Source organism: Sus scrofa, chromosome 1, assembly GCF_000003025.6.
Source record: "Sus scrofa isolate TJ Tabasco breed Duroc chromosome 1, Sscrofa11.1, whole genome shotgun sequence".
NCBI lineage: Eukaryota > Metazoa > Chordata > Mammalia > Artiodactyla > Suidae > Sus > Sus scrofa.
The window spans coordinates 149,684,667-149,705,181 of NC_010443.5; the positions used below are offsets into that span (position 1 = coordinate 149,684,667).

Sequence of the window (20,515 nt, forward strand, 5' to 3'; positions counted from 1 at the left end):
GTATTAGTAAATAATCAGTCTATGAAGCTTTTTAGTAAATCATACATATACTGATATATGTATATATGTTACTTGTGTACATATTTTATGGTAAATATTTCAATATGGTAAATATTATAAGATGAAAAATAAACCTACTTTACACCAGTAAATAGCCTGATCCTAACATAAGCAGACTTTGCCATGTAAGTTAACATTTATCTAAATACTTTCCTATTAACTCTAAGTTTTAGACACTAATTAAATGGAGGAGGAGCTATCAAGATTATTCATATAGGAGTTCCTGTCGTGGCGCAGTGGTTGACGAATCCGACTAGGAACCATGAGGTTGCGGGTTCGATCCCTGGCCTTGCTCAGTGGGTCAAGGTTCCGGCGTTGCCCTGAGCTGTGGTGTAGGTCGCAGACGCGGCTCGGATCCTGCGTTGCTGTGGCTCTGGCATAGGCTGGCAGCTACAGCTCCGATTTGACCCCTAGCCTGGAAACCTTCATATGCCGCGGGAGCAGCCCAAGAAATGGCAAAAAGACAAAAAAAAAAAAAAAAAAAAAAAAGATTATTCATATAAAAATTGGAAGATATTACATACTTCTTAAGCAGTGGATTTATCTTTTTAAATTATTTTGCTAAGTGCAATAGTAAAATAAGTCTTTATTACCTGGGGTATGATAAATGGACAGTAGCAGGAAGGCAGCCTATACATGCAACAGGGGGGACACTGGTTTCAAGAATAAGTACATGCTGTAGATGACTAAGTGACCAGATACACATCCCTATTAAGGGCACTTCCATAAAAAAATATGTACTATTTTTTACTGCAGTCTACTAGTTATCTAACATATTATTTTAGAAAGAGAAAGCACACTCAAAATAGGCTTTAAACCAGATGTATTTCCCTATAAAAACATTAAAAATTATAAAATAGAGATAATTCTGAAAAAATGTTTACCATAAAGGTATGTAGTAAATTAATTAAAAAGGTACATTTTCAAGAATAAGAATTATATTTACAGTTTTGAGGTAGAGTTTTTGTTCATTTTTGCCTTAAATTGAAGTAGCAAAAGCAGCAAATCATATTAAAAAATTTTAAGTTCCACTTATATTTGTCTTTCTGCTCACTCTGTTTTATTTAATGAAAGATTATTTCAGTGGAAAATTTATGAAGATTTTTGGTTTCTTTTAAATATCTTACCACAATAATTATAACTCATTTATACATTAAACATCTAAAATGTTTGAAAGCCAGAATAATACTAGTTAGGAGAGAAACTCCATTTCTGTTTCCCTCCCTTTTTTTTTCCAGTGTACGGAAGCACTTGAAGTTGTTACAGTGAAATGTTGGAAACAATTTAAATGACAATCAGTAGGGGAAGTTATATATACAATATATCCACATGCAACAGAATACTATGCAACTATGAAAAAACCTGTTGAGTGAAAAAAGAGTTTCCAAAGCAGGGTATGGAGCCTGATTCCATGTTCACAGAAGTGTGTGCGAGGTGTCCATCAATGTTCAGAGTGGTTATCTCTGCAAAGAGGAATCACAAGTGTTTTTTTTTTTTTCTGTTTTGGTTTTTTCTTTTTCCCTTTTTTCTTGAAACTGTTTTGTATTACTTAAAATTTTTATAGGGGTATATATGAATTTTATATTTAGGGAAAATTCTTTTCTATAATGATATCCTATGATTTGTTTTCCCATTATGTTATTCTTTCTAGCTGATGGAATGATTTTTTTTTTTTTTTTTTTTTTGTCTTTTTGCCTTTTCTTGAGCTGCTCCCGCAGCATATGGAGGTTCCCAGGCTAGGGGTCTAATTGGAGCTGTAGCCACCGGCCTAAGCCACAGCCACAGCAACTCAGGATCTGAGCCGCGTCTGCGACCCACACCATAGACCACGGCAAAGTCGGATCCTTAACCCACTGAGCAAGGCCGGGGAATGAACCCACAACCTCATGGCTCCTAGTCGGATTTGTTAACCACTGTGCCACGACGGGAACTCCCGGAATGATTTTTTCATTGTAAAAAATCATTTGGTTCTTAAGTAATTCAAAGTGGGAAAGTGCTATCTTTCTAAAACAATATGAAATCTAGAGTAGATATCATTTATTTAAAAAAAATGAAAATAAAAAATTTTAAGGCATTCTAGAACATACATCTTTCCCCAACCACCTACTTACTACATATAGTAAGACATCAAAAACTACATGAAACCTAACATTATAAAATATATAAGAATAGACTTATGTACCTTTTGGTTCAGACTAAAAATTCTATTAATTATAGAAAAAAATTGGAGGAGAAAAGAAGAAACATTCTCTAGATTGTTCATAAAAAATTTGAATTGAGGAGTTCCCACTGTGGCTCAGTGGTAACAAACCCAACTAGTATCCATGAGCATGTGGGTTCAATCCCTGGCCTTGCTCAGTGGGTTAAGGATCCAGCATTGCTGTGAGCTATGGTTTAGGTCACAGACTAGGCTTGGATCCCACATTGCTGTGGCTCTGGCGTAGACTTAGCATTATCAGCTAAATCTCAAGTTTAAGTTTAGCCAGCACTGCAAAAATTTTTGGAGTAAACTTTAACTTAATGATTAGCTTCTGAGACACCATTTAAGGTTAATTATCTTGGATGAGAGTCCAAAAGGTAGATGTCCTAATGGCTGTGGAATTTTCCATCTTTAGGCAGTCTGCTGCTGCCCCGCCCTCTCTACAAAGGCCCCAGAACAGAGTGGGTGGGAGCTAGTGATTGGTCCTCTCTACCTCATCCATTTTTAGAGGCCTTACAACATATAGCAGTTGCTGTTTACAGTCCTTAGTCAAGGGTTGTACTATCCCCGCCATTTTCTATATCCTTGCTGATTTTCAGACTTTAAGGAATTCTTTGGTACACAAGATTGGGGATCCCTAAACCTGGCAATTCCAATTTGGACAGCATAATAAAAAATAAAGCAGAAGATATCACCTAAATTACCTGGTGGATATTTCCTTCTTTCACATCCATGTCCTAAGCTTTAGAAATGACGAGAGATTTCTTAGGTTTTGATTTGTCCAAGTTACGTATCTGTAACCAGATTGAAGAATCACATTTTGTTATAAATTAAGGGTATATACTTGCAGTTGTGTTTGAATAGAATCTTTTTCTTAATGTGTTTCTAGAAGTCCTTGGACGAATAATTTAAATATTTATTTTGGGGGTTTTAAAGGTCTATCACATGATAAATATCCCCAGATTAAAATTTAAAAAATTTTTCTTTACCTGGTTCCTAGAACTGGATTGTCCATGACGGATAGTACTAGAATGAGGCCTCTTTGGAGTTTTTGAAGATTCCTGACATAATTCTCTTTTAGACCTGTGGGGTATTCTGCTTACTATTAATTGGTGGTTACTTACATCATCTTCTTTAGTTTGATCAACTGCTTGTTGATGTAGCAGTTGGGGATCTTCTGTTTCTGTGTCTGATTCAAAAATGTATGGTTGCCTTTTCACTTTTAGTGAATTGTGGCCTTTCCTTAAGATTTGTGTTTTATATTTGCTTGTCAAATTTTCTTTCCCAGTTGCTTGGAAGTCAACAGCACTTTTTATTACACCTAAATTATTATTTGACACCTGAAATACTGAACTATTAGATAGTTGTTTACTTTCATTTAAACTCACAGGCAATGATTTTACACTAGAAGCATAGGACTCAGTGTTTTCATAGGACTCAGTGTTTTTTTCTTGCAGAGATCTAGAAGTCTTTGGATTTACATTTCTAGCAGTCATCTGAATGCTGCGATTACATCTTTTTTTTATAACTGGATCTAAATTCAGTTTGTCATCCTGGATCACACTAGTTTTGAGTGAAAACAACTTAGGTTCTATAACAATATGCTGTTTTCTTTTCAGGTTCTCGGGTTTTAAGATATTTTTGTTCATTTGTATTGGTTGATTTTTGAAAACTGGTATGAATTTAGGAGCAATATTATGTTGGGAGCCAACATTTATGTCTTGCATTGGAGTATTTCCTCTGTTGAGCTTTGGTACTTCCAAATGTACTTGTGCTGCCTTGTCAGACAGGGATTTCTTTCTGTTTTGAACAGATTCTCGCTGGAGGTGCAAAGCTGAGGACACGCAGGGCTTTGGCTGGCTGACTGAAAGCTCCACCTTGTGGTGCATGGCTACTGAACACTGTAGAAGACTTTGAGCTGGGGGGGATCTTATGGAAGGTGCCTGAGCCAGAGAGGACCTGAACTTTTGTTTAGTGGTTAGATTGGGCGGCCTGACTTTGTTTTCCTGAAAGGATAAAGGTTAGAAATTTAGAAAATGCAATAATGTCCTTAATGGAAAAGCAATGATATAAAATACCATCAGAATAAGAATATAAAGTAACACTATAATATATACAACAGGTAAAGAAAAACAAAAACCAAATGAGCTTTATTGAGGACTTGTGAATTTTTTTTTTTCTTTTTGCCTTTTGTCTTTTTAGGGCTGCACTCGAGGCATATGGATGTTCCCAGGCTAGGGGTCTAATCAGAGCTGTAGTGGCCAGCCTACATCATAGCCACAGCCACGCCAGATCCGAGCCACATCTGTGACCCACACCACAGCTCACAGCAACGCCGGATCCTCAACCCACTGAATAAGGCCAGGGATCGAACCGGCAACCTCAGTGTTCCTAGCCTGATTCGTCTCCTGCTGAGCCACGATGGGAACTCCAGGACATGTGACTATTTCTTATGATCTGTATCCTTCTTCGGACATCATCCTTTTAATATTTTAGGATGAAGTTGTATTCCAAATTCTATATAAATCAACTATAAAAACTTTACACTTAACTACTATCATTATCTTCCAAATGTGCGCATGTTGCTGTCTCCCTCAGAAGTCTTTTCCTCTTCTCCCCATTTTTTCCCCTCTCAGCTTCCCAGTTAGTATTTATCACAAAAAAAAAAAAAAAAAATAGGACAAGGTAGCACTATTAGTGTGTAAGTTCAACCTCCCTAGGTAGACACTAGATTTTTTGAAGGTAGGAACCATGAGTTACTTATCCTTACATCCTTCACATTCTTAAATCCTTCACACAGTTACTAACAAAATACTTATTCAAAGAGAGTATAATGGAAAGGTGATTGTAACTATACTAGGCCTTTCGGAATAAGTAGGATTTTGACACTATAGCAGTGACTATGTCTTAATCATTTTGTATTCTCATTGCCTACCAAAGTGCCTGGTACCTGGCAGCAATTTAGCAAGTATTTGTCAAGTTGACTTGTCAGATACATCAAAGAGAAACAAGCGTTTGTAGTCTTTTTTAAAATTTTTGGTAAAAACATATAAAGCATAAATGTATCTTTTTATCCATTTTTAAGCTTACAATTTAGTGGCATTAAGTACAATGCCCATTGTACTGTTGTTGTGTAACCATCACCACTATCTATTTCCAAAACTTTTTCTTTATCCTAATAGAAACTTTGTAGTCTTTAAGCAATAACTCCATTTTTTTCTCCTCATAGCTCTGGTAAACTCTATACTACTTTCGTCTCTATGATTTTGCCCACTCTAAGTACTCCATATAAGTGGAATCACAATATTTATCCTTTTCATTTAGCTTTTCAAGGCTTATCCATGTTGTAGCATTTGTCAGAATTTCTTTTATTTTTATGGCTGAATGACATTCCATTGTATGTGTGTGCCATACTTATCTATTCATCTGTTGCTGGGACGCATTTATAGTCCTTTAAAATACAGTTAATACTATTAAGTCTTAGTGTCTGTAAAAGAGTGACCTGTGACAATAACTTGAAACACTGAACACAGATTCTTTCCTCATACTCCAACATAAAAAACACACAGATTCACAACTTGAAACCTGCTAACAGCGTAGCTCTGGAGAGACTGAGGGGATGGAATTCTTCTTCTTAAGACTATATCCACACAACTATAGATGTGATAAATTCATTTGAGTAATAAAAAAAAATTAAAAAAAAAGACTATATGCACAAGGGAGCTAGAAGAAAATCTTGCACACCATCTGTGTCAAGATACCATATGAGACCAGCAATCTTAGACCAATCTGGGTCAAGAAGTTAATGCCTCCCTTCTCCCCTCCATTGCTCAGCTGTGACTCTGTAATGGATGTGATGGATACGGTGGACTGGTGTTCAACATTCCTTCCCACCTTCCTTCTAGCATTCCTTCTAGAGCCCAGAAATCTAGAATGAACGTTTCCTCCTTTGCTCCTAGGGTTCAGTATGTGATTTAAGATCACCCAATCAGGTGCACTCATATAATATTTTGAAGGAAGAAGTAAAGTAAAGTACAGCCATATTCTAAGTTTCTTAGGAAAAGTTTACTTATGAATGCTTTGGTTTTTCTGTTGGAGAGTTAGCTGAAGCCTAAAAGTGTCTACTCACCAGCTTTGTAGGTATCTGGAAACAGAGCTTAGGGCCCTCATTCTCTTGATGTGTACCATATTAGGTAAACACACCAGATGCACTTTACCACACACCACTGCCCTTACCATACACAGGCTTTCCCCTGCAGATAGATACTATTATGGGGAGAATGATTCCTAAATTTGAATGAAATACCACATCAAAAAGATGTTTTGTCAGAACTGACGGAATCATCTTAAAGATTCTAGATTGATTTTTTTTCCATTTGAAGAAAAAAACAGTTCAAGAATTAAGTTGAAATCAACTACAGAAAATCAAAGAACAGCCATTTTTGGACTATTTGGTTTCAGAAACCATAGAAACTTTTAAACAACATACCCACTCCTTGAGATACCAAAAGAAAAACTCATTCTAGGCAGATTCATATCAGAAAAGATTACTTGTATTTTGACTTAAAAATTATCTAGAATATGTGTCTGAAATGTGTTTATATTACACCCTCTTCCATATTTATCTGTCTCTCAGGAATATGCATCTGATGGAAATAATTTCCAAGAGCTTGTTTTGCCCCCTAGCCTGTCAATATATTATTTACTCATTCTTTCAATTTCTAAAATATAGTAAATAGCCCAAAGGGGGAAACCTCTAGGTTTACATTCAAAATTTTTAAAAAGACTACAACAAGGGCCTATGTAAACAGCAGATGAAATCATAAATAATTCACAGAACTTAAAATACTTAACTGGCCAACAAACCAAAGCTTTGTGAAGTCATAACCTAACAAAAAGCATATGTTCACCATATTATTATCATTGTTCTACCAGATGTCACTAGCAAATGAGGCTTAGTTGAGTTTTAATTTCTAGAACTTTACATACGCTTTATATAACTTTGTACATTAACATAAAATTATAGAGGAAAACCAAAAGCTTTGATCTATTATAATCTATTATTTAGATATGAATGGATATCTAATGGATGCCTAGAATTAAGGAAATGATTACATGAAGCTTGACGATTGACCATAATAATGGGTCAAATGTGTTTTATCTATTAAATAGATTAATTTTAATTAGATTAAATTGATCAAATGCATTTTATCTGTTTCTATGCCTTGCACCACCTCAGTATTTTTTGATTAAAGTTGAACCAGGACTCAATTAAGCTTAGATTTAACTACAGGTTTGTAGGCAATATGGGACATGGAAGAATGAGTTAAGTTTAAAACACATGACTCAACAAGGAAGCAATCATTCAAACGCAAAATATGGGACATTTCCCAGGGCAAATGATCCAGTTTTCCCAGTAAATAATTGGAATAAATAAAAGGGAAGAGAGTTTCATAGAATAAAAGAGATATAAAAGATATAACGACCAACTTAAAGAGAACTTGCTTGGATTCTGATTTAAACGAAACCTATAAATCTTTGAGATGAATCGGGAATTGGAGTGTGAACTGGTATTAGATGATATTAATGAATTACTGTTAAATAATTTTTTAACAAAAGCTCTTATCAGAAAAGATGCATACTAAAGTTTTTTGGTTTTGTTTTTGTCTTTCTGCCTTTTCTAGGGCCACACCTGTGGCATATGGAGGTTCCAAGGCTAGGGTTCTAATCAGAGCTGTAGCTGCCAGTCTACGCCAGAGCCACAGCAATGTGGGATCCGAGCTGAGTCTCGGCCTACACCACAGCTCATGGCAATGCCGGATCCTTAACCCACTGAGCAAGGCCAGGGATCGAACCCGCAACCTCATGGTTCCTAGTCAGATTCGTTAACCACTGCACCACCACAGGAATTACGCATACTAAAGTTTTTACAGGTTAAATAACAACATATCTTGGATGTGTTTTAAAATACTAGTTTACCTCCCCACCCCAAAAACATGTCAAGGAGGAGGCGAATGATGGGCATATAAGAGTACAGTAATTTCTTTTATATATCTTCAAGAATTTCCATATATTTTTTTTTAAAGCTACTTTGGCTAAAACATTCCTGACAATTTACTTTTTTTTTAGGTTGGTTGAGTTTTATCAAGTAGTCTTGATCAATTTATTTTTCACTTTTTAAACTTATTCTTTTTAGCACTGCATGAATCTTAGAGCTAACATGAGGTTGTAGCAATAATAGGAACTAACATTTACTGAGAGCTCGTTAAGTACAAAAAAACTGTTCCAAGTAAGATAATCTAACCCCAAACAAGAGCTTAATGAAGTACTGCAAAGGAAATGGTGATGTGCTGCCCAGATCTCCTTCAAGGAAGGGCTGTTCTCTCACTGCGGGGGTGCTGTCAGCAAATCAACTTTGGGAATCAATCCCTGCAGAGACTGCCTCATTTATGGAGACCCACCTTGCCCTAGAACTCTCCTTGCCCTAGAACTTGCCCTGGGTGATCCAAACCCAAAAACAAATGGAAGAACCACTGTGATAGGCCACAGATAGCCTCAGTGCTCTTCAGAAGGTTGGCCATGGTTATCTGACACCTGCTTTGCTTCTAACATCTCCCTTTACCCAATCTTCTTCCTTCCTTGCCTTTTGTAGGTGTTCATTCCAAGGGCGGTTCTAAATAACACCACATGCACTGGATTCCATTTCAGAGTAGGCCTCCTAGAGAGCCCAATTTGTGTCGACTGCTGTTATTACTACCACATCATACCCCGTTTTACAACTGTGGAAACTTCAGGCACAGGGAGATCAAATAATTTGCCCAAGATTATACAAGCAGTAAGGGATTCAAAACTAGGCAGCCCATCTCTAGAGCCTGAGCTCTTAACCACAAATCTAAACTTTTTCCAGTTCTAGGACTAAGAATCTGATACTCTGGGTTCATTTTAATTTTACAATGTATTTAACTGTGTGGCTTCAGTTAAATTACTGGAATGTGGTAAGCTTCAGTTTCTTCTGCAAAATTGAGAAAACAATTTTTTATCCCAAGAGTCTATTTTGATGATTAAGTGAGAATACACATGAAAGTAGTTGGCACACAGAAAGGACTCAATAAAACTGAGTAGGAGAAATTCTTTTTGTCAAGGTTCCAATTGTCAGGAGCAACATATAAGACCGGAATGTCCAAATAAGTGTTATTTTACATTTAGAAGTCAATTTTCACAAATATATTGTCTTGATTCATCATTTCCAAGACAGACATGGCCTGAATATATTAGGTATTCAATAAGTATATTCAAATAATGCTAGATGTAATGACATATCTTCTAAATTCCTCATATTTGGGCTTGGCCAACAAGTACTTTTAAAAATATTATGTCTGAAAAAAAAAAAAGACAGAAATATTATGTCTGAAAAAAATGTTAAGATTCATTATGATAAAGATGTCAATTGGTATTTGTCCATCCATACTCCCTGATAAGGAAATGGCCTTGCCTATAGCACCTGATATCTTGGCTGTCATGTTTTTATAGCATTTATATGAGATGTCAGCCCTACCCCAAGGATACCAAATCCACATGCTGGTCAGTACTAGACAGATGATGTGACCCGGCCTGAAAAGATAAAAAGGGTTCTGTCAGATACTGGCTCTGTTGAATTTTACTTGAGGATTATAAAGAGAATGAAGCAAGTAGCATGCCATAGCAGCAAAGCTGAAAAAATAACGAGGCATACTCTTTGAGCCATAGCAAATCAACACCGAGTGAAAGCTGAAATCACCAGAGCAGTGGAAGCTACAATAAACACAGAACAGTAGTAAGTCAAGAAAGGAGACGGAGAAGAGAAAAATATTCAAATAATTCATATTATATTTCAAACTATTCATATTATATTTCAAACTGTTCAAATTATTCAAACTTTTGTCTTTCTTTTTGATGAAAACACATCGGTCAATTAAAAGAAAGATCACTGCTGAAAATTTTAAGTTAAATTCCCTTTTGTTCTTCAAAAGCTTCCCTTTTGTTTTCTTTTGAGAAAGAAATCTTACTCTATTGAGTGTGAAAACAGGCCACCATATTTTCTTCATCAATATTGTTTATTATACTTTATCTCATAAATAAGATTTCACTTAGCATATCATCTTACAATGAAAATACTGCCAAATTAATTCAATTTCTATGAATGGAATTATCCAAGTGCTTTTTCAAGCAATCAGACTGGGCATAATTTCTAAGAAAACTTGGAGTTGTATGAGGTTAATGTTTCCATACTTCCTACAAGATTTTTTTTTTTTTCTGTCATTTGTCTTTTTAGGGCTGCCCCTGCAGCATATGGAGGTTCCCAGGCTAGGGGTCTAATCTGAGCTATAGCTGCCAGCCTGCACCACAGCCACAGCCATGCCAGATCCGAGCCGCGTCTGCGACCTACACCACAGCTCACAGCAACGCTGGATCCTTAAGCCACTGAGCGAGGCCAGGGATCGAACCTGCAACCTCATGGTTCCTAGTCAGATTCGTTTCCACTGAACCATGATGGGAACTCCACTACAAGATCATTTATTCATTTATTCTTTGAAAAAACATTTAATGAACACATTTTATGTACCAGCACTTGGAATAAGAAGATGAATATGCTCTCTGCCCTCCAAGAAGATGTGCTAAATTAGAAGAAATAGACCAATAGACAATACTATTATAAGACCAACTTAATACTTATACTTCATAAAGAATGGCAGTGACAAAAGATTAAGTACAATCATAACAAATAGTATTAAGGAAACACTGAACTGAGAGGAAAAGACATAGCACAATAGGTTAGGTAGTCCACCCCTGAAGACAAGAGATTTAAGTAATGTAGGTGCTTTCCCTGTTTTAGAGGACTTGGAAGGACATGAAATCTCTTACCTGCAGATGCAGTTTAGTTAGTTCTTGTGTGTGGTAGCATGGTTTAGTTGTCATCTTTATGGGAAATCCACATATATGGGGCAGTTTAGATTTTAAATCTGAAAGAAAACTTTTCAAAACACCTTCCACATCTACCCTTGGAAAAAATTGTATGGGCTGACTTCTGATGCAACTGAGAGGGTATCTGAACAATGTTAAAGAACAATGGAATATTTTTTGTAGATAAGAGATAGCATTTTTTTTTTTTTTTTTGTCTTTTTGCTATTTCTTTGGGCCGCTCCCGTGGCATATGGAGGTTCCCAGGCTAGGGGTCGAATTGGAGCTGTAGCCACAGGCCTATACCAGAGCCACAGCAACGCAGGATCCGAGCCGTGTCTGCAACCTACACCACAGCTCACGCCCACGCCAGATCGTTAACCCACTGAGCACGGGCAGGGACTGAACCCACAACCTCATGGTTTCTAGTCGGATTCATTAACCACTGCGCCACGATGGGAACTCCTCCAAGAGATAGCATTTTTTAATGGAAGTAAAAAGGTCTTAAAATCATAACTGCTAAAAAGACACACATAACTAAATCCTAACTATTTTATATATTGCTATTCCATATTATCCAAAGCTATAAAGCATGTTTTCTCACAGGGATCTTAATTTCTTTTAACATCCATAATAAAGACAACTCACAGTACCCTCACTATACGGCTTTCTACATAGACTGGCAAACTAAGATATCTCAAAAATGATTTTTAAAAAAGATACTATGATCTTTATAGGTTATAAAAATAAGGGTTTATATTAAACAATAAACAGGTTGCATCTCCAAGAGCAGTAACAATTCAGTACAGGAAAATAATACATACAGATTATATTCAAACTTGGAACACAGTTCTTTAAGAACAGTTACTTTTTCTGATGAAAAATATTCTGAAGACTTGGAATGTCTTGGCATTTGATGAAGGCGAATAACTTAAACCTGTTAACCTCAATCTCAACCTCAACAATGTGGATTAGGAAATAGAATACAGAAAGAAAACACTAAGCTCCTTCCTCTTCTATTTGGAAACTCCAGTGGGTCAGAATACAAAGACAGGAATGGTGAAATCAGTACTAATGAAGGTGAAAGAGTTTCACCCGAGCACTTGTGCTCTTTTCATGTGCAGAATTTTAAAATAACATTAAGAAAAAATATTTTCTTAAATCAACAGGGTGATTTAAAAATCCTCTGAACTTTGCCTGTAAAGTTAAATCTCTTCAAAAAGAAAATTTCATTAAAATGAAATTCTACCTTTTCAGAAATAAGATTCAAAAGGCCATGGGAGGGAGCCCTTGACTAAGGAAAATCCTACAATTATTTTCTTACTTTCTACTAGGAATTATATACACATTTTTCTATCTAAAGTTTCTTCTGTCTAAATTGTTGCAGTAGCATTTAAGGAGGAAAATACCATTACTGAGCTTAACTTCAAATAAAAATAGGAACATTCTAAGGAAAACGAAACAAAATAAAAAAACAATGCTCATTTGGATAAAAAGAAGTAGAGGGAAAGTAATTTCATGTGAACTTAGAGAAAGTTGAAAATAGTCACAACATCAGGGGCAGGAGTAAGCCTGGATCACATGGTGGGCAGAGAGCATCTGTAAAGGATACGTGAAGATCCTTTCTCCTATCATTTTGAAGTAGATGCTGCAGTATATTTTGGTAGTTCCACAATCTACTGGAAGTTTATAGCCATACTGAAAATTAAGAACAAAGCTGAAATTCTCTTCAGAGAAAGCTAAACTAAGTTAAATTACAAGAAAAACCAAATAACTTATACCATTAACACATATTTCTATTCTTTACCAGGTCATCCCAGTGCTTCCGGAAATCTTCATATGAGTGAAAAGGACAGTCAGGGGGTATGGTGTGAAGAATATTTACTATTTGTCCCATTTTCATACTATGAGAAAAAAGAGTTGGGAAAATATTATGAGATAAAGTTTAACTATGTAATTTGGAAAGTATTCAAAAACTTTAGCAATCATCAACACATAATAAGCTACTCATTTGCTCCCAGTTCTAAGATAACACTGTATTACATTATTAACAACCAAAATTGTTTGGAAAAACTAAGTTGAGCTGATGCAAATGTATTCCAGTTATAAACACAAAATAATGACTAATACAATGTTGCCACACAGAGGTATACCTGGTAACTGCTATAATTTTAGGGAAAAGTCTGTTAAGAGTTGACTGAATCAGAGTCAAATTTATGTTCCTTATCTACCTTTTCTGTGCTTCAATGATAAAGTTATTATGCATATGCTGCTATTTAAAGTTCTTTTTCCTAAGCAGGTTAAAATTTCATGCCAATAGTCATATTTATGTTAATAAGACATTTTTCCCCTGAAGATAGTATAAACTTAAAAACTAGCTCATATAAAATGATAATGACAATTATATATACAAGTTTATAAGGTTCTATTGATATTATTATAATAGTTGTGGTTTCATAATGAGATATCTAGAAATTCTACTATTTTAAAACTAAGCCTAGTAAAAATGTAAATGTATAATAAAATTATTTTAGTGATTTGATAAAGGAAATCAATGGCTTCTGTAAGTATGACAGTACTGTCATACTTTTAAAAAGGTATAATTCAGTTTCAAAAATTCACAAACATGGTTTATACTTTTGCACATATCAATGTTGAAGCAAAATAAGAGAAAACTATTATATCCTGAACCCATCCTAGATACTACAAATTGAAATCTTACCTTGGCAAAACGTAGCACCAGTTGTTTAAAATCAAATGTCCCTCAATAACAGCATTCCTGTTAGTTTCAAAATCCTTTATAATATTCTGAGAAATATCAAATTCTGTCAGCTTTTAATAGAAATAAGATTTTAAGGCATAAGTTCTCAAAAGAATTTGGTAAACAAAAAGAAACAGTAAAAAACACAGACTTATTACATGTACAGTTAAATAAAGTAGTTTCAAAGGTTAAGTTGCACTGAATCATACATAACGACTTTATATAATGTAATCAATGTTTCAGCCCACTCTGTTTCTCCTCTATACAACACAACAAATTTTTTTTTCAGGCTTTCCCTCTTATCTTCCAAACTCAAACTCATATTTTGTACTTTGAACTGGTTTTTAGTTTACTTATGTTAATTTTTTTCTGTCCAAAGGAAGTCATCTTGACATTTTGTCAGAATAGCATCTTTAATTTAAAAAAAATTTTTTTTTAACTGGAGAGTGGATTAGGGAATTATACCTCTATCTGGTCTTTTGGAGGGGAGAGGACAGAGTCAATACTCCCCCTCTGCTTCTGTATCCCTTTCCATGTCCTGGAATGATTTTTTTCTAGTCCTCAGGTGACCTATCTATAGGATATTTAAGCCTATAGGCATCCAACAACAATCTGCCACTTACAGTTTTCTCATCTGGGAAGTGTTCCTGTGAGGGCATTTTCTTACAGTGAGCCAAAGATTGGACAGACCTCAAGTGAGGTGGAAAATAAAGTATTAATTTGTGAGAGGACATTGTATCATGATTAGAGAGAATCCCTAGATTCCTTACCGTCATACATCTTTTGGGAAACAACATTCTAACTTAATAGCCTACTGCTTTTCAATGAACTCCAGCTAACCTGGCCACTTTTTCATTGCCTGCACAAGTCATAAGCATTTTAACAATGCACTGGCTTAAAATATTGCCCCCTCCTCCCGATTTACCTGAGTTTTTACCAATACGAGCCGCAGGGGCCTAGATTAGATCCTTCTCTTCCACATTTGATGATTTATCCTTTTCTGAATTCCCACTGCATTTATTAGACTAATGGAAATGGGGAACAGGGCAGAGTAAAAAGCCATGGAGATGGGAAGAAGATGATGATTAAGTGCTGGTCATGTTGTGAGGACACCAAGAATGAAAAGACACCTACTATGCTGTGCTTTGGAGATAAATCTTGTGCTGTGATGTTCTGTGCTTAAGAGATTAGTTGACTAAGCTATGTGATAAGAAAAAGATGGTCAGTGCAGTAATGGCTCTAGCTATCAGAAAAGACTGACTACAGGTAGATGAATAAATTATTTAAGGGAAAACAGAACCTGAACTGAATTCACAAAAGGTAGATATCAGGTCCAAACATTCACAGTTATGAGTTTTCACATACACCTACTTACACATATCTTGAGTTTATATCCTTCTGAGTATTTTCTATACTTTACAGAGACTAAAGCCAATTGCTGCAGGGATCTCCATGATCGTAGCACTTAATGTCTACATTGGTCTTTCTCAAGAGTTTTCTGAGTATCAGCAAACCACCCAACTATTCACCACATACCCCAACAGACTCTGATTTATCTATCATTTATTAACACTTTGCATTTATTTACTTAAATGTTTATTAGGCCCTTGTATTTATTTCCTTAACAAATATTTATAATGTGACCTTATGTGAACAAAGGTACTCAATAAATAACACTTCCTTCTTATAATGCCAATTAAAGAATTTGGACTTTACTTTCTCCAGGCAATGTTGAGATACTAGAGTGTTGGTTGGGACCTCTGTTTTAGAAAGAGAATTCTGTTGACATTGTAAGGAAGAATTAATTAGAGAGTAAACAAGAAGGGGAAATGCTGGAAACAGGAAGGTGAATGTGCAAACTGTTTTTATAGCTCAGGCAAAGGAAAGGAGTCTAAATTGGGGCAATGGAAATGAAGACAGAGAAGAGATTTCAGAGACCAAGGTAGGCTAGTAAAAACTGATTAATATAGGAAGCAAGACCCAAAGATGATTTTGAAGTCTCTAACCGGGTAATTTATTGGCTGTTGACGCCAATAACCAAAAGAACAAATTCAAAGGAGGAAGAGAGTTGTGGTTGGGGAGGGTAACAATAATTTGGTTTCAGACACAACTGGGTCTGAGTATAATTAGTAAATTCATGTGAATGTATCCAAGAAAGGACAGACAAGCTGAAATTATATAAGAATGTTTGGGAATATCATTATATAGGTTCACCATTGGAATAGTTGAGCCTGTTAAGAAAAAGAGGTTTGAAAATGAAACTCTAGACACCAGCAACATTTACAGTGTGATAAGAGAAAGAAGAACCATGAATGAATAGAGGAGATTCTGGGGAAAAAAACAAAACAAAACAATAGTTTCAGAGAAATCTAAAAAAGAACTTATTTCAAGAAGGAAAGGAAAGAAAACTGTGTCAAAGTTCCAAAGTCTTCAAATATGAATTCCCTCAGACATCTCCTTTTCCTCTGGACACCTAAAAGAAATGTAGTTCCTATGACAATTATTTTGATATTCCACTGCCAAAACTACTCTTTAACTGTTGTGTTTTTTCCTCTCTAATGTTTATTAGGTATATATTTTTGCAAGGCTCTACAGGATATACAAAATTGAGCCAAGGAACCTAAGGCTAGGTGGAGGAAGTATGATGTAGTGTAGTAGAAAGAATAGAGACACTAAGTATAAATCCTAAATCTCTTATTTACCTTTATGTCCTAGAGCAAGTCACTTAAACTGTCTCAATTTATTTATAAAATAATAGCCATCCTTCTGAACCTCTGTTATGTACACAATGTATTTTATCCCTTAACCTCTTAACATTGTATGAGGTAAAAATCATAACACCCAATTTATAAGAACATTGAGATACAAGGAGATTAAGCAACATGCCCAAAGAAGCACTGCTATTAAGTGCAGAACTGGGCCTTTTAATGTAGTTATAAGCCTATAGTTACCATGGCAGGCTCCAATGATTTAAAAAAAAAAAAGAGTAAGACACAGACCCTTCCTTCCAAGTTTAATGAGACTTCTAAGTTTAATGAGACTTTTGTGTAGACAAGAATGTGTGATAAACATGGCCAGGGTTGCTGAGAGAGATGAGCCTTGGGAGTTGTAAAAATCTTCACAGAGGGGTGATATCTGAGATAAGCCTTGAAACATGAGTGGGAAGATAAACCAGAGAAAGGGCTTTATAAGCTTGGAGAACAGAATGAGAAAATATGTGGAAGTATGAAAGACCATGTTATCTTTGAGTAGTTTGGCTACCTAGAGAGCAGTGATGGGAGATGAGGCAATACATAAAGCAGATTTGGCTCAACTTGTATATCATGCTAAAAAAATGAGACTTCACCTTCTAGATAATGGAAGCCATGGTAGATTTTTAATAGGGGAAGTAAAAGTGTAGAAGATGAACTAGAAAGGAGAGAGATGGTAAATATTCTCCCCCTCACCTTTATTCTCCCTCCAGACCTAAAACCAATACTAGATTTTGATAAAAGGAAAGTTCAATCCAATGATCATTTAATTTCTACTGGGAACAAAAGTAAATATGGCAGGACTCAGACTCTCAAAGAAATTACAACTTACTAGGAACACAGACATGTATGAAACTAATTTTTATAGCAGTCTGGATGTGAAAAATGACACATCAAAAATATAAGTGGAGTTCCTGCTGTGGTGCAGTGGGAACGAATCTGACTAGTATCCATAAGGATGTGGGTTTGATCCCTAGACTCGCTCAGTTGGTCAGTGATCCGGCATTGCTGGAGTGTAGACTGCAGATGCAGCACAGATTCCCCGTTGCTGTGGCTGTGGCTGTGGCATAGGCCAGCAGAGGTAGCTCTGATTCGACCCCTAGCCTGGGAACTTCCATATGCTGCAGGTGCAGCCCTAAAAAGAAGGAAAAAAAAAAAGTGTAAGTAAAATGAGAGTTGGAGGAACTGATGAACAATTAGACTTAGGGAATCAATGTAAATAAACTGAACAAGTATTTGTTGAGTGTATAATGTTGAAGAGAAAGGAGAAGTGCATCTTCCTCATTGGTGTTTGCTTCCACATTGAGAAAGCTCTACTAACATATATTCCTGATGTTATTCTGCTACTTCATTCACTCTTCCCCAGGCCAGATAGGGTGACTTATCTGGTTGGTAAAATTGGGACAGCTCCTCTTGGGAGCTGACCTCCAGCAAAAGAGTGGTATTCTGCATTCTCTCAGTCATATTGAGAATGGTGCCTGATCTCCTAAGGACATCTGTGGGTTTCTCTTACTGCCATAAGCAGGTGGGTCAATCAACCTAATTTTAGGGTTCAGATAGGTCATATTCTCTAACAGCAGATTTTATCAGTGATTAAAAGTGTCATCATATATCTGTTAAAATAAATACAACGGAGATCAAATTTGAAAATTCCTTAGGCAGACAAAACCAGTTAAGCCACAAAGGCAATACATAATTTAGTTTCACAAGCAAAATTTAACTTGATTATTTCTTATAAATGCCTCCAAAAATCATAAATGAAACTTAGTTTTCCAAAATGGCATGATAATAACTTTTAACCAATCCCCTGTCATTTGAAAACCCCACTGCTATTACCAATGTTATAACCATAAAATAGCTTCCGCATTTTTGCTATACAAGCTGTCCTGTAACAGTACACCTTTGATTTTCTATTTTTTTGAGTCTCTTATTTATCTTTAAATGTTATTTTATTTTTTAAATTATTTCCCCAATATAATTTTTTTTTCTACTGTATAGCATGGTGACCCAGTTACACATACATGATTTTCATTCCACTGTTGGTTTGAAGACTCCCAGTTCACAAACTGTTCTTTTATGAACAATAAACATTTAATAAATATGATTTTGACTAATCTTGATTTTATTTTTAAATTTTTTTTGCTTTTTAGGGCTGCATCTGCAGCAGGTGGAAGTTCCCAGGCTAGGGGTCAATTTGGAGCTATAGCTGCTGGCCTACACCACAGCCACAGCAAGGCGGGGTCTGAGCCACATCTGTGACCTACACCACAGCTCATGGCAATGCCGGATCCCTAACCCACTTGAGCAAGGTCAGGGATTGAACCTGCATCCTCATGGATCCTAGTCGGGTTCGTTAAATGCTGAGCCACGAAAAGAACTCTCAATTTTATTTTTTAACATAGCCCAGTTCATACACATTGGGCTAGTATCCCATTAGGTTAGTGTCCCTTTCACTCTCGAAAGTGTTCATCTGGATGATAAATTATATTCTCATCCTAGTAATAAAAGTAGTATTCTGATCTCTATCTGTCTTACTCTTATTATTCTCTAATTGGTTCAAAACTGAGGTATATAAAACAGAAGTATCATCTGCAGAAAATTCAAAGGGTAGTAAGACGCAATAATAGTCCTGAAGAAGCTTATTAAAAAGCAAGTTGGGGATGTAAAAATGAGTATAAATCTAAAACTACAAATAAGTATGTGAGCATGGGGAAGAATAGCGTGAAGGTTGAAAAAGAATGTGAGAGATTACATTGGGTCTGGAGCTTTGGGAAGGTTCCTCATCAGTACAAGGTATTCATGTTATGATGCCTATTCTGTTACAGAGAAGAACAACCCTGAAATGTACATGATAACCCATTCTCAAGGTTCTGCCTCCCTATCTTGACCTTTAAGGATGTAACACTTTTCATTAATATGAAGATAAAAAGTTTGGAACAGAAAATAACATTTATCTTGGAGGTTTACAAGAACACTGTGACTTGATTTTTATGGACAGCTGCAAGGACAAAGGATTCTGGCACCAAGAAGTTTGCATCAATCAGCCATACCGCCTTCCCTTTTAATATAAAAAAAGCCTAAATTCTAGCTCAGGGAGGATGGTTCTCTGGGACACAAGTCCATCATCTTCTCATTTTGCTGGCTTTCCAAATAAAGTTTCTATTATAAAGTGCCCCAAAGCTTCATCTTTTGATTTATTGGCTTGTCGTGCAGCAAGCAGTATGAGCTTGGACTTGTTAGCAATTCCAGTTATCTATATTCAGGTCAGTTTTCCTACTGGCTTATATAACTCTTGAGGGCTAGAAAATAAACCCAATTCATTTTTTATTTGTCTATTGCCTCAATACACTAGGTAATCAAAAAATCAAAGAGAAATGAATAGAGTAGTATTTGAGCTGGCCTGTAAAGAATGAGCAGAATGTATAGCCACAGTGCTTATAAGGGCACTCTAAGCAAAGAAAGAGATAGTTATCTGTCCTAACACAATTTTGTAAGTCAGCTATACTTCAATAAAACTTATTAAGAAAAAAAAAAAGAAAGAACAAGAAAAACAAAACACAAAAAATAAATCTATAATTAAAAATAAAAAGTTATCTGTCCTAAGCCTGTGGTTTCTCAACCTGGATATTATTTGACAATTTGGGCTAGAAAACTCTTTGTGGGGGTGGGGGTGTGGCTGCTGTCCTGGGTACTGCAGAATATTTAGTAGCATCTGGGCCTCCACCCACTAAATGCCAGTAGCAACACACTGCTCCCACTTTGCAACAACCAAAACTTTCTCAGGATAATTACAAATGTCTTACAGTG

The 20,515-nt window shown here is 35.9% G+C and overlaps 1 protein-coding gene across 1 annotated transcript in view; it reads right to left on the bottom strand.

Annotated features, from left to right (window-relative positions):
• C1H18orf63 (chromosome 1 C18orf63 homolog) overlaps positions 576-20,515 on the bottom strand; it is a 40,282-nt gene continuing 20,342 nt past the window's right edge. The window contains exons 9-15 of the mRNA XM_013993265.2: positions 13,920-14,029; positions 13,005-13,101; positions 12,810-12,895; positions 11,162-11,345; positions 3,250-4,266; positions 2,965-3,054; positions 576-1,523 (exon numbers count right to left, since the gene is read on the bottom strand). Of these exons, the coding sequence (XP_013848719.2) occupies positions 2,998-3,054; positions 3,250-4,266; positions 11,162-11,345; positions 12,810-12,895; positions 13,005-13,101; positions 13,920-14,029 (1,551 nt within the window). The 3' untranslated portion in view covers positions 576-1,523; positions 2,965-2,997. The remainder of the gene's footprint in view (positions 1,524-2,964; positions 3,055-3,249; positions 4,267-11,161; positions 11,346-12,809; positions 12,896-13,004; positions 13,102-13,919; positions 14,030-20,515) is intronic.